Genomic DNA, 15,053 nt, shown 5'->3' with positions numbered 1-15,053 from the left:
ATTTTTTTATAAAATTACTACTACAATTTACAATCATAATTAAATAGTATATCATTGAATAATCAAACAAATAAACTAATCAATAAATTAAGACATAATAAAATTAATTCAACATAAATTTAAACTAAACCCATAAAACTTAATTTTAATGGAAAATTTAAAAAGCATTGGGTTGTGGTGGGGATGACAGAATCTAGATCGGGGTTCCAGAGCTATGTCACTCGGAAAGGAATATGGCGCTAAATGCATTGCACAACTGCTTTGAGCAGGTAATTAAACCATATAAAATTTAATTAATCAATCACTAAGCAATAAATAATAGGAGTAGATGGAAACGAATAATTATTTGATCATTTTGGAATGAAAAGTGAGGATTACCTAGATTTTCAATGAAATATCCTATTGATATTTAGACTATCGAAAATCACTTCTTAATCTCCAGACTTGATTATGAACTTGTAACGTTTTGATTATTTTGATAATTTATGCGAAAATGACAGGCCAAAATAATTAATTGAATGAAGTACTATGCAGTTTTTAATTTCCCAAGAAACTTCGTCAGAAGTTTGAAAGTCTTAACTTGTTCGTCAAAGGTCTAAAACGACTACCATCTGCTTAAAAAATTATGATAATTAATTGATTAACGAGGTTTTGACTTTTCGACTTACTGATAAAGAAGATATTTTAAAATTTAAAATTTAAGTTTCATTGAATGTAAGTTTAATTCAATTTTATATTAAATTTATTTATCATTTTTTGGTTGATTTATATATGAATATAATATTTATTATAATCGAAAATTTTTTTTTGTACTTGTAATTTTATAAAAAAATATATAATTAATTGAAAAGCATGGATTAAGAAATTAAGCTGCATTATTTTGTTTAAGTTTTGACTTAAATTTTTTTATAAAATTATATTACATCACTAAATAATCAAATAAATAAATTAATCAATGCAATAAAACATAATAAAATCAATTCAACATAAAATGAAATTCACGAAATTTAATTTTAATGATAACTTTTGAGGGCATTGGATTGCGGTAGGGAAAACAGAATCTAGATCGGGGTCCCAGAGCTATGTCACCCATAATGGAATACGAAGCCAAATGCGTTACACAACTGCTTTGAGCAGATAATTAAACTGTATAAAATTTAATTAATTATTAATCAATTCCTTAAGCAATAAATAATAGGAGTAGATGGAAACAAATAATTATTTGATCATTTTTGAATGAAAAGTGAGGATTACCTTGACGTTTTCCAATGCTTTACTATCATTTTCTTTTTCTTGCGCCCCAAGGCCTGAAGGAAAGGCAAAAATATGTGCTTGTTCTAGGAAGTTGTTGGAGAGAGATACCTCGTATCATGCAATAACAACATCAAATCAGAGAGCAAAAGGAACTATGTTTGAAATCAAAACATATGATGATGATGAGGTAGACAAAAAGAGAGAAACTTTCTTTTCCTTGTCCAATGACGGAAAAGAGAACATAATTATGTAGATATGGTTATTTTTATAGCTTTATTTGGCCTACAGATAAGGGACACATTAGGCGTTTGCCCCTTTGTGGTTTTGTTTGCATTAAGGAGAAGAAATGTAATGGAATGAAAGGATATGATATTTCATAAAAAGAAAAAGGGGAAAAGAAACAAAGAAATAGGAAAGATCATTCTGCCTTTTCTCTTCTTTGGTAAATTAATCGTCATCATAATTAATTTCAATAGTAAGGGATTCATTTATAACTATACTCTTCAAGAATGTATGTTTAGAATAATTTTTCCATGCTTTTTCTGGAAAATAGCTTATCCATATCATTTATTTATTAAATTTTAAATGGGAATATCTTGATTTCTATGTAAAAATTTCATTTTATTCATATCATTTATCTTAAAATGTTAATTTATTGGATAGAAAATAACATCCACTAATTTTATCATTGAATTACTTTTGTTAATTAATGACTTAATTCTAATATTCAAACTACTTATAATAATTTGTTCAACTATATATTTTGTTTTTGGTAAAAATAATATTGTCATACTTATTGTTTTTACGTGTTGTGACATATAATAATTGAAATTCAAAGCTAAAAAAATTAATATTTTATAAAATACCCAAATGAAAATACCATGTAATATATAAATTTACCAAAAAAGAAAAAAAAATCTTATAGTGAATTGCATATATTAAAGTATATAATATTGACGACTTATATCGTTAAAACAAAAAGGCCAAAGAAGTGGCAAAAATGCTCTTATGTTCTCTTCCTACCGTCATCAGGCATAAATTCGGTAATGCTGAATTGATTACACATCCAATCAACCGTTTGACTGTATATTTTTTGTTACAATTTTTTTTTTCAAAAAGATAAAATTGAAAAAAAAAACTGAGAATAAAATTTTGGCATATACTATATTTGTATTTGTTGAAACCTAGAAATGTCTCAGCCGTCAGTTGTGGTTTTCCTTTCAAATTGGTTGGGCTTGAATTTCAGACATTATATTGTTGTGATTGTTATAAGATTTTGCATTATTATAAATATTTTCGAATTTGATTTGGCTTTTTGTTAAATATGAGCCTTTTGAATTTCGACATCTTTGTTTGATGTTATAAAAGAGGAGATTGAAAAGGAATTGTCAATAGTAGTTCTCAAGTATCGTTTGGGCCTGTTTTCTTGAGCTCACTTTCAACCTTTTATTTGTTGAAGCTTGATAGGGCATTTTGAATGAATTTGGGTCCCTAAGCCGATGGGAAAGCTTAGCTCAGAATGCAAAACCAGACGGATGTAGTCAGATTAGAACCCAAATTTTTGGTCAAGAGGCTTGGTCCAGTACTTGGAGCTTGGCCAATCCTCAACAATGCGCCTTTTTTTTTTTTTTTTTTTTTTAAATTACTATAGAAAGCTTTATTTTAATAGATATAAATAAATATTTGATGATCCCAAATGGAGGGTTAACGGACTGGGCTCATGCTCATTTCTTTCGGCCTGAGGCAACTGGCCCAGTTTTTTGTTTTTTTTTTTTTTTTTCACTTTTTATCCTTTCTTTGATTGATAATGCCAGATTTAGCGCAGATCCAAGTTTCAAGTAAGTAAATTTCCGACATAAATTTTTAAATCTGAAAATAAAATAACATGAACTTGTTAAATCAATGCTTTCAAGTCTTATATGTGTGTGTATATATATATATATGTACACGTAAATCATTATATTTCACTTTGACGGCTAACAACGATAATCATTAGATGGTATGATTTTATAGTTTGTAACAATGGAGCAGCATCATTATTTGCAAACCAACGGAGTAAGTAAGAGCCGCCAAAGGAAAATAGCACCATGCATGCACCCTGACATATTTTGGATCCCCCCACTAATCGTTAAGAAAAAAAAAAAAGAAAACATTGCTAATTACTTTATTAATACAATGGTTTTCGGATGTAGTTTTGGTTACCGGCTTGAATACGTGGAACAAATCGAACTTTTGTTCCTCATCCGAGGAAGTTTCATAGCAAGCACATATTCCAACCGTCAGGTATGACCCAGCTTTTTGGTCATGGCGTATATGGGGCCATTAATTGACCCCTTTTGAATGACCCTAATCCATGTCATATATAAAGGCTATCCATTTCCATTTTTCCCAACATTCCATACATTTCTTGCCAACAAATTAGTTTCAAAATCGAAAAGTCTCAATTCTTCGATTCATTTATACACTTGAAACACCTAACAAATGGAAGCATCTCAAGGAGGGAAGAACACAAGGAACAGTGGGAAGGGAAACGGAGAGGTTCGATACAGGGGAATTCGCCGAAGGCCATGGGGCAAGTTCGCTGCTGAGATACGTGACCCAACGAGGAATGGAGCACGGTTGTGGCTAGGAACTTTCGAGACGGCTGAAGAGGCTGCAAGGGCGTATGACAGGGCTGCTTTCGCTTTCCGGGGTCACTCAGCTATTCTCAACTTCCCAAACGAGTACCAATATCAGAATCCAACCTTTCCACCGTCTTCAGCTTCTTCATCTTCTTATTCAGTTGCTAGAGGAAATCCCCCTAAAGGAGGAGGAAGTGAAGTTATAGAATTTGAGTGCCTGGATAACAAGTTGTTAGAGGATCTCCTCGAAAAGCAAGAAGACAGGCAACGCTTATAGAACAAATGTAACTTTTAGCTTTCTTATCATGGGTTAATTAACCATGGAAATAATAATTTCTGTGTTCTTCCACTGTAAGCAAGGGAAATTTCATTTACTCGTTTCTGATTTTTCATTTTTTTAAAATCTTTAATGGAAACTTCATTTTTATTGAAAAGTGGGAGGGAAAATAGTCTTGTCTTCTTTATTCTTCAACATAAAACGGAGACCCGATGGAAACTCCCAGAGTAGCGCGTGGCGGCTGTCAAGGTCAAAATCGTATGCTTGTGTGAAAGGACAACTTAAGCAACAAATTCCTGATTTGATGAATGATGCAATGCAAGTGGGCCATCAGCGATTCAACATAAGGCAATTGATACGTATTTTTGTTTGACAAAAAGAACAATAATAAAGCACACAGACTAAAACTCAGCCAAATCATGCAAACGTCAACTGGGGTCTCCATATATATATGAATATAGGGCCCTGATATGTAGTTCTCTAACTACTATTTTAAAGTAAAGATAAGAGTACAGAAATTGACAAAGAAATCTTATTATCTCCAGGGCTCGCATTCAACTGTGAATTGAACCGGTACTTTAGGATTGAAGCAAGTTCTAGCTAAACGACAGGAATAGAATGGTATTGTTGTTTTGCAGAAGAAGATTCAACTAATCCTGTTTGGAAAGAAGGAAGTCTGCAACCCCTTTTGAGAATACTAAAAATTGTTTCATTCTTTCTTGGTTTCATTATTCTCAAAATCAAGAAGTTCCTCTAACAATTTGTCATCCAAATACTCCAACTCCAGAACTTCTTTGTCATGGTCTTTCTTATTTTCCACATTTTCTACGAATGAAGAAGAAGAAGAAGAAGAAGAAGCTGCCATTGACGATGAAGAAGATGAACAAGAAGAAAAAGAAGAAGAAGGAGGAGGAGGAGGAGGAGGAGAATTAACAGCCGTGGGTGAAACCATATGTTCATCTGGGAAGTTTAGAATAGCCAAGGGACCCCTCATTGAAAAAGCAGCTCTGTCATAAGCTCGAGCTGCCTCTTCTGCTGTCTCAAAAGTCCCCAGCCACAAGCGAGCTCCTTGCCTCGTCGAGTCCCGAATCTCAGCCGCGTATTTTCCCCAAGGCCGCCTTCTAACGCCTCTATAGCGAACGCCGGACTCTCCCTGTCCCGCTTTTTTCTTGTTGTCTTCTTCCATGGCGTTGTTTGAGCTTGAAAACGAGCAGTAGCGAATAGCTTCAATTGGGCATTTATACTAGGTGGCAAACGCACACAATTGGGCCATTAAACAAATGGAAGATTGTCATAACCCATCCAATTAACTAATGCCAAAACTTTTCAACTTGCCAAAGCCCAAAGATTTTTCAGACACAGACATATATTTTAGTGCAACGAATATGGATGATTCATGCACTGACGAAAGATGAGTTCATTTTTTCTGTATATTTAAACAAATTGTGTGCAAATGTTTAGTTTTATCGTTCTTTTTCAATTCATTATTTTTTCCCTGTTGATTCAAATAGGTTGAAGTTAGTGGTGATGTCACAAGGGACGCGCTAATAATTTCAATTAATTATTCCTCAATAGAATCATAACAACAATGTTTAGGATAAAACAAATATTTCTATTGAAAGTATCTTTTATTCGTAGGGCATTTTCTCTTAATTGCGTAGCATGAGTGAGGCTAGCGGTGAGGTCAGTCCATTACGTTTCTTAATTCATCGTCAGCTTCAAAACATCATTATTCTTAGTTAAGGCTTCAGTAGTTAAATCTGGAAACAGTAATAAGATTAAACATAGATCTAAGTATCTAACGAGGTAGGATCTGGTCCTCGGGACGATTGATTTCTTAATGCAACTACTCTCCAAGTCTATTTCCGGGGTGACATCAGAATTTGATTCGTCTGATATATAAATATAATTATCACGCTTTCGCGTAGGGAGGTGAGATTATTTTGATTGCGTCAGCATGTTTGGTCACCATGGTATTATGCCATTGATTCCTGATGTCACTCGATGAGGATAATTGAAGCATAACAATGGAATCAAAGTTCTCAAACAAACAGTAATGAAGACAAAAGAAAAATGAAAGTAGTAGGATTTAGAAAGAACCAAAATTATAGTTAATGGTGTGATTATAGATATTGGAGGCAAAGGATCCTGTAATTGATTGATTAGAGTTTAATTTGCAGTAAACAAGAAAGTTTTTGTTAGTTTGAATTCGTGGGATTTAAAAAAAAAAAAGAATGAATGGGGCAGACAAATACTGTTATCATGTTTAAGTAAGTATGGTCCATACTGCTTTAGATGATTCAGAAAAGAGATTCTAGTTGGAAGAGAGGAATGGAGGCTCATAATAAACATTCGTCCTGGTTAATTGTTCCATTTGGTTTCAAAAGTCTCATGCAAGGAGAAGAGCCATTGCTAAAAAAAAAAAACCATTCCATTTAAATGGAAGGTAAAGATAATTTTAATGAGATTAAAAATAATAATAAATTTATTATAATTTGATTAAAAAATTTATTGAAACTGTAATTAATAAAAAATTTGTATTAAATAAATGTGATTAAAATTGATATTTAAATTTAATTAAAAATAAGGTGAATTCATTCGCTTAACACGTGGACACTTAGGTTTCAGTTTTCAGGTTTTCTTAGAAACCATTAAAGCCCACGAGATGGGGAAAAAGAGTACTTGACTTGACTGCATCGTTGATCGAATTGGATTATGCCAGACATATTTGCCAGCAGGAACGTAAGATAGAACATCTCCGAATGGCTCCCCTAGTTTGAACTGTGATTCAAAGCTGACAAGACAAGACAGGACCTACAAGGAAGCCTGCGTAGCTAGGCTACTAGGCTTGAGTAGGTCAAACTTTTCTCCTCCAAATTTTAAGTTGGGTATCTTGTCCCTTTTATCAATGGATACAAAGGCAGCCACGACGAGAAAGCAAAAAGCTACAAATTTAGGGAGATTTGATCTCTTCAAGAAAGAAACACGTGGAGATGTAGTTGAAAGTTGAGACTACTTTTGCTAGGTGAAGGCTCTGATTTGCTTTAAAAACTCTAGGCATTGGTATTATTTGCTGGAATCCACTACCATAAACTTCTTGCTTATACAATATTTGAATGAAAACATCATGATGGTGGTCCTTTCTTTTATTCGCTTTTGCTCTTAAAATTATGTAATCTTGGCCTTTTGATTAATTCCTTTAAGAATAGCTAGGTATTAGGCTGTAATGGAGTTGCCCCGTACCAATAATTCACCCGATCTCGGGCTTTGAATTATTAACCCAAATCCCCTCTATATTTCAGTTTCGTTTCATGGACCAAATCGACAAAACTCCCATGTAAATTGGCACATGCCCTTGCCCTCAAATTATCGGATGAGGCATTAAGCTGAACAACAGTAAATACAGATAATGAATGAGAACTTAGCATTTGTTCACTATATTTCTGATAATTTTAAAGTACCATCAGAATAACGAAAAGCAGAAGCAGAAGAAACCAACTGCAATCAGCAACAACTGTTCTAGAAATCAAAATCAGAAATAGAAGTTGGGCTGCTAGGGAGAGGAATGGGGGGACCATTATGAACAGCGGGAAAAACGTTTCTTCTATTGAAAATGTGGAAATGGAAATAAAAAAGAATATTGATAATTGATAGGCGAAAGCTCCTGATAACATCTAGTAGAAAGGGAAAGACAAGGAATTCTAAGGAGATTGTTATCATTAACATGCATGCACCATAAATTTTATATACTATCTTTTTACCATGAAGGCTATTCCATGTTCCAAGTACAATGCACCTGGCTGCTCTTCCACATTATTGACAGCTGAGAATTACAAAAAGAAACCTGGAATAGAGCAACTTGGTTTGGGGGGGGGGGGGGGTGGTGGGCAAAGAAAAACAGAGCAAATGGTTGAGAAATAATGCCTTGCCAACATGGGCTCCATATGGCCGACGCTAAACAAATAATTGGTATCATTTTTGAGGTTCAGTTTCCTCAAGATTTTGCAGCAACTTCTCCTCTCCCCCTTTCTTTGAGACAGTATTCCCTAAGAACTGGAAATATTTTAAAGTGATTTCTACCTCTACATTGAATCTGAAACCGTAATAAAATATTATCATCCGACTACAGTACTAAAAGAGCTGGAATTTCCCTGGAAATCACATGCAAGCACAAACCATATCTTCCTCGGAAAAAAAAAAAAGCCAAATGATACGTGCAACAACCCATAGTAATAACCGACTGCACTGAGATTTTAATCAACATAATTACAAAAGCTCCAAATTTAGGATGATCTAAACTCTAAACAAGACATGACATGGGAGTCTTAGTAGCTAACTCATCATAGCTCTTTTTCTAGCACCTTTAACAAGCCCAGTTTCCTTTCCGTTGCATTTATTGAGATATAATGCATACAGAATTTGATGAAATGATACCAAAAAAGGATTAAAGACTTCCACAACTGAAAATTTAAGGATAAAATTAAAAAAAAAAAAGGTTGTTAAGATATTAACGGGAAGAACAATCTTCTGAAGGGTAAAAATAGGGAGAACCAACCTGCTCTGCATGAGACATCAGAAGGTTCTGCAAATGACGTAACTTAGGCCATCAATATAACAGAAAACTTCGATGGCTGGGAAGAAATTGAGTTGTATGTTTTTAAAACAAGAAAGCCAATTTTAGTTGTCTATATTGTTGTGACTCTTCATTTTTCTTGAAATACATGCATCCGACACTTCCGACAGACACGGATATAAAGGTCTGATCCTCCAAATATATGGAAAATTTTAAAAAAATCTTACCGTACATATGGTTAGACACATACCCGTTTCAGTTAGACTCATAACTGTATCCGAAACTCCCCTCCGAGTCAAAGTAACATAGTTAGCAGTAAAACAGCATGTTAAAACAATGTCTAATAGGCAAATTTCAACCCAAGATATTATCCAGCCAGATTATTACATTCTACTAATTTCTGTAAATTTGAAGCAGCATACTTATTTCTGCAAAACATATGAAAGTGAAAGGGCAGCTTTGAGTTTCGTGGAAATTGTTAAATATAAGATCAAAAACAGTTCAAGTAACAGAGCAATACCTTATTAGTTCCAAGTTGAACCAGGTATCAATGTAGTTTTACATAAAAGCTCCAACCATGTTAGGCCTACCAAGCACATTAATATCTCATCTTTAACAATAACAGGAAAAAATGAGAAAAAACGGGAGAAAGAAATAGCACAATCATCAGTTCTAGATGTAAACAGATAGTTTGCATGGGTTACAGATCTGATCATACACCTCCAACTAAACTATAATAAAGTTCTCTGCTCTCCCATCTATCACCATCCCCTTAGCATATTGAGTATAACTGTCCATACATAACCCAGAAGCGCTTTGCTTGCTAACATACATCTTAGCATGTAAGGAGTTCCTCCAAATGTAATCAACTGGTTTATTGTATACTCAGGTATATAACAGCAAGGACGCCAAAAACAAGTCCAAGCTTATGTTGGAATCTGTTACCATTACTAAAGAAGATAAAAGACTTCCCATAATCAGATCAAATCATCATCCGGAAATATTTTATAACTGCTTCTTTTTCTTGTCCAAGTAAAAATGAATCCGCTGAAAATTCAGTATGGCCCACAGAAATTGACGAAAACCAATTTCTGGCCAAAGCACTGAAGGAGAATACAAATAACAGTTTGCACTCTGCCATAAAAGAAAATTGCTTAAGCGTGTCTCACCAGAAGTACGTATTATGATATCAGGATCAGCTGCAACTGCCATATACATATGCTTCTCAATATCAGTAACTTTTATAAGGTGATCCCCTTCATCCTGTTCATCCCTTCCAAGTCTGATTAAACCACAACCTGCTCCACTTGAATTCAGTACAGTAATTTCATCCCATTTTTCTTCACAAGATTCTTGAATGGCATGAACAATCTCATTGGTGGAAGTGTAGGCAACACAAATAGACAACACTGCTTTGGAATTCTTAGCAGTGGCAAGCATAGCTCTCTCAGCTGCCAACCTAACTGGTTCACTCAAGAGTTTCAGGTTCCCAGAAAAATAAACTCTAACACCATAACGATTGACAATGCTCTCTTCCTTGAGTAACTCTTCAATCTTTTCTAGCATCAAGTCCATCAAAGATTGAACTTCCTCAGGACTTCGCTTGAAATTCTCAATGCTGAAGGCATATATTGTTACGTATCTCACACCAAATTCATAGCAGTACCTGAGCATAGACATGAGAGCTGAAAATCCAACTTTATGGCCAGCTCCTTCTATCAAATTCCACCTCCTTGCGTATCTCCGATTCCCATCCATGATGAATGCGATATGATTAGGTATGGGACCAACAGAAAGAATGTAAAAAATGCATTTCCGCAAGAAACTAACTAAGTTGCCATATATCTGGACCACTCTCGTACTAATTTTCTCCATATCAAAACCTTATACAGATTTGAAATCTGTAAGACCTGTCAAAATGGAGGAGAAAAAGAATTTCATGACATAATATATGTATGGAAAAATTTGACAATCTAATCAATCAGATATGATGTGACTATTAAATAATATTTTAGCTTTTTGAACATTTTATAACATGGCTGAAGAGTTTAGACATTAAAAATGTCACATAATGTTCTGAGGATAGTTGGCAAAATTTAAGCTAACGTTTAAACTCCTTGCATTAGAGCTGAGGGTGTTGTTCAAGTCCAAAATTAATAATTCGTTCCGTTGCCTCAGGGAAATATCCAAATGCATAGAGAATTTGTTATTGAAAGCAAGTACCGAGCAGGTATAGAATTGTATTGATTCCAATACAGGAAGAAGAATAGGCATGGAATTTTTTTTTGACTAAGTTGCAAACAATACCGTGCGTTAAAAAAAAAAAAAAAAGATGCACAAAGGCCCAAAATACACAAAAGGAATACAAGGAGCTACATGCATATTCTTTAGTTTGAACAAGAAAGAAAAGTTTCCAACCTGTAAAAAAAAAACCCTGAAAATAGCACGAGAACAATTACCCAATGACTAATTAAGCATCAAAATCCAGACTTCTTCTATTTTTGGTAATTAGAGAACCACTACTTCACAGAATCCATTTAAAAACTTGCCAATTCTGATCACCCCCAAACCCAAACTAGGAAGTCCAGCATTGATTATGAAAAAAAGCTTGTCTTTTTCTCAATCAAATCAAATAAAAAGAAGTATCACCGGCATAGTTAAAGTCAAGACCAAAAAGAAGCAAAAATATTAGATTCAGATTTCAGAAATTCCTTCTCATTCTTGATTCATTTTTGAAGCAACCAAACCAGTAGAGTTAAATAGTTACCGTTGGATGCCGGATCGGTTTCAAGAAACCCAAATTTGCCTCTTACTGTTTCTTTGACTTGCTTGAAGGTTTTGGAATGGAAGAGTTAAAGAAAGACCTAAACACTTGAAAGTCACAAATTTCCCTTTTTTTTTTTTTTGGTAGAGACAGAGAAATCTTGTTTTAACGAACGAGGTGGGGTCCCAAGTTTGAACGGTTGAGATGATCCTCGTCAAACGACCAAGACCAACGACCTGTCTTCGTTTTGTTGAAGGTAATTAGAGTTAATTACGGGCCTACTGCAATGTGTATGGGCCTTTGTAGAAGACTGACTGGAAGTCTTTGGCCCATCTTCTCTTTCTGGCCAGCATGCCCAGTTTCTCAATCACCCCCCTTCTACGACTTTCTTCAAATGTACAGATATGAGTTGTTCTCGGCTTAAAGACATAGTAACGTGAAACGAAAATAATAAAAGAATTTATCATCTATAATATTTTTTATTATATATATTTAATATAATATAAATATTATATAAATATATGAATTATTAAATATAATTTATTATTATAATTACGTACTTTAAATTTGCTTGCTTTACTTCTTTTATCTCAATTATTGTATTGGTATTGACTTTTGTAATAATGAACATAAAAAAATTAGTGAAAAAATAAAAAAGCGAGGTCAACCAATATCTTTGATATACAAATTCATAGTAAATGTTGGAATTAGACCAATAAATTATTGTCATATATAAATAAGCAGAAAGGCAAGTAGCATTTTTCTTAAAAATATTTAGTTGTTGTTTAGGATTAACTTTGAGTTTGTTTATTTAAATTGTCATGGTAATTAAATTCAATATTAATTTAATTATATTTATTCTAATTCATGGAAATAGGAAAAATCCATTTGCATGATTTATCAAATTTTATAGCTCTAATCCATGTATATGAGACAGTATTTCTTTAACTGGTTGACCTCAGAGCATATATATATATATATATATATATATATATATATAGTGGTCCATCAAATTTAAGAAGAAAATGAAATCAAACTGCCCAAAACTACTGAAATATTTGTCCAAGCAAACCTCTTTGCTAGTTTGCACTAGCCTTGTTACAATTTGTTTTTGTTGCTCATTAATGCTTATGAGGTTGAAGACTTTTTCAAATTTTTTAGCTCATAAATCTCATAAATTGGATTACAAAATAAGAGGTAATCCTTTCCCATCTCATAAATCTCATTTTGTTTATTTCAAGATTCGAATTTAAAACCTGAAAAATAAAATCTTTTAAGGTCTAACGTTTTGAAGTGTCCTGAGAACTAGAATGAGCTTCACTTGACTTCGGACAAAGATGCTTCGATGGAATGGGAAAACAAAGAAAAACATATTCACGAAATGTAGTTGACTAGCAATTAAGGGTGTGGGGCGCGGTTATAAGCTCATTTACAGCTTCACCATTATTTTCAGGCTTGAGGATGAAGGCAGTAACGAAGTCAACAAATTTGAAGGCCTTGTAAATTGCAGGATTGCATGCATTGACCAAAGCTTTTGCCGGTTCTATGAGACTCTGATCACAAGGATAAACGAAGAAGGAAATAGTTGTCCTAGCATCTCTTGAATTCGTCACGACTCGATGTTCTGCTCCTTTGAGTTTCCCGTTGCTGATAATCTAAATTTTACCATATGTTAAACAAGTAATGAAGTCGCGCCATAAAAAAAAAAGTATGAGAAATCGAAACATAATTTATTTTGTCATGGTTCTAAAATGACAATGACAAATTATTTGATCGGATACCTGTAACAGGTAGCCTATATTAACCACAAAGGCATGAGGAAGAGGTTGGACGCCAATCCATTGGCCATCTTTGAAGACTTGAAGACCATGTATGCGGCCTTGAAGAAGAATGGTGATGATTGAAGGGTCGCGATGTTTAGATAATCCCAGTGTCAAACTCGGTTCAGGGCATGGAGGGTAGTGATTAATCATGATTTTTGGAACTTGAGTGAGGTCGTTCCTGAAATATCCAGTGCTAAGTCCTAATCCTTCACAGATCAACTCCATAATCCTACAACTCAACTTCCATAATTCAACCGAATACTCCCCAACCACGTTTCTGAATAAATGAACAGAAAGAAAAAGGGTCAAACTGTCAAAGCAACACATAAAATGCTTGGATATTCATGCAAAAAGCTGAAAATTAAAAGTTTTTCAGATATCATATCAAGTTTATATGAGTTGATAGTTTACCTGTATCTAGTTGGCTTTTCGGGCCAAAATTGAATGCATTCCTCTAAAGGACGGCAAGGGTGCGTCACTGCATCCCTCCAATAGTGAAAATCCTCCCTGGGGTAAACATAGCTGCTTGTGTACAGCTTGCAGCTTCCGTTTGGGTCCTTGGAGCTTTCCCTTTCCTTCTCCAAACCGGGCATTGCATGGAATTCCTCTGCAACATTCATGGTTTTATCCATTAAATCCTCTGAAACTCCGTGGTTGATTACCTGCAGTTTTTGAAATATGTATGGTCCATTATTAGTAGAGATGATTCGGTTCTTGAAAATTTAAGAAACCAATATTAAGAGCAGAGAAAAATGCCATAGGTGAACCTGGAAGAATCCATAGTCTTCACCAGCTTTTAGAATTTGCTGAATTGTATCGTTTCGATCATGACGCTCAAGATCAATCACTGGAATGGATTCTCCTAAAGGAACAATGAGATTTCCGGGTCTTTTCTCAGGTGGCATCACATAACTTTCTGGTAAGGATCCATCATAACACCAGCTTGAAAGCAGTTCCATGATCTCAACTTCAACACCAACGTTTGAAACTGGAAGATACAGTTTTTATTGAATGTTGTATAAGCCTTTAGGCCAAGCTACAGGAAGTAAAGGGCAATAAAATCCTTACTAGAAAGTTTGACCAATAAATAAACAAATAACAGCCTTTCGCAAGCTAGACTTTTATAATCAGCCATATGCACCTGCATATTATCAGAATTTCTAATTATACAGCTATGATAACGATAATGATATTGAATTTGCAAGTTGGCATTATTTTTCTGAGAGATTTAAATGAATTTAATTAGTTCAAATTGTTTTTCCACCTTTCTTTATACCACGGTGATGATGTATGAATTATTATTTAATTTGTGGTCGGAAATGTATAATTCTTTTAAAAATACAAAATATTTTATGTAAAAAAATACATATTTTTGGAGTCACGGGGATTGGCATCTTAGAGTCCTCCATGGCAGCATCCAATATTTTCTCTAAATCATGAAAGTTTGAATAATGAAAATTTTGTAGATTTGATAAAAGATTGTTTGTTGATTGCATATGATGCATGGTTAAGACATCATTTTTCATTAGAAGGGGAGTAAGGAAACATAGTAAGGTACCGTTTGTTTCACGAAAAATAATTTTTGAAAAATAATTTTCATATTTTTTAGTATTTATTTGATAAAAAATTGACTGGTTAACGAAAAATAATTAATTGGTCAATAAAAAATTATGTTAGTTTTTTGAAAATTTTCTTACGAATTTGAAAAAGAAAAACATTAAAAAAAAAACTGTCTAAGAGT

At 33.8% G+C, this 15,053-nt stretch overlaps 2 protein-coding genes and 2 pseudogenes across 2 annotated transcripts; 1 reads left to right on the top strand and 3 right to left on the bottom strand.

Annotated features, from left to right (window-relative positions):
- Positions 1-3,636: 3,636 nt before the first annotated feature.
- On the top strand, positions 3,637-4,267 carry LOC111305283 (ethylene-responsive transcription factor ERF098 pseudogene; annotated as a pseudogene).
- A 151-nt stretch (positions 4,268-4,418) lies between these two features.
- On the bottom strand, positions 4,419-5,743 carry LOC111305282 (ethylene-responsive transcription factor ERF098 pseudogene; annotated as a pseudogene).
- A 3,446-nt stretch (positions 5,744-9,189) lies between these two features.
- LOC111305281 (dehydrodolichyl diphosphate synthase CPT3-like) lies at positions 9,190-11,644 on the bottom strand. Its single transcript, XM_022902655.2, has 2 exons — positions 11,493-11,644; positions 9,190-10,635 (listed from the first exon to the last, which is right to left on the bottom strand). Exon 2 carries the CDS (start codon positions 10,598-10,600, stop codon positions 9,731-9,733), a length of 870 nt encoding a protein of 289 aa, XP_022758390.2. The 5' UTR covers positions 10,601-10,635; positions 11,493-11,644; the 3' UTR covers positions 9,190-9,730.
- Positions 11,645-12,520: 876 nt separating this feature from the next.
- LOC111306122 (hyoscyamine 6-beta-hydroxylase-like) lies at positions 12,521-14,550 on the bottom strand. The gene is made up of 4 exons (XM_022904030.2): positions 14,080-14,550; positions 13,724-13,974; positions 13,271-13,589; positions 12,521-13,144 (listed from the first exon to the last, which is right to left on the bottom strand). Exons 1-4 carry the CDS (start codon positions 14,269-14,271, stop codon positions 12,881-12,883), a joined length of 1,026 nt encoding a protein of 341 aa, XP_022759765.2. The 5' UTR covers positions 14,272-14,550; the 3' UTR covers positions 12,521-12,880.
- Between the last annotated feature and the right edge of the window lie 503 nt (positions 14,551-15,053).

Source organism: Durio zibethinus, chromosome 21 (genome assembly GCF_047325235.1).
Source record: "Durio zibethinus cultivar Kanyao isolate XHJ-2024 chromosome 21, ASM4732523v1, whole genome shotgun sequence".
Classification (NCBI taxonomy): domain Eukaryota; kingdom Viridiplantae; phylum Streptophyta; class Magnoliopsida; order Malvales; family Malvaceae; genus Durio; species Durio zibethinus.
This window is presented reverse-complemented; position numbering and strand designations above follow the sequence as displayed.

Coding starts and splice junctions, on each gene's coding strand:
- LOC111305281 (XM_022902655.2), bottom strand. CDS start 10,600: ATGGAGAAAATTAGTACGAGAGTGGTCCAGATATATGGCAACTTAGTT.
- LOC111306122 (XM_022904030.2), bottom strand. CDS start 14,271: ATGGAACTGCTTTCAAGCTGGTGTTATGATGGATCCTTACCAGAAAGT. Junction 13,975..14,079: donor AAGACTATGGATTCTTCCAG/GTTCACCTATGG, acceptor CAAAAACTGCAG/GTAATCAACCACGGAGTTTC. Junction 13,145..13,270: donor ATATAGGCTACCTGTTACAG/GTATCCGATCAA, acceptor GGTAAAATTTAG/ATTATCAGCAACGGGAAACT.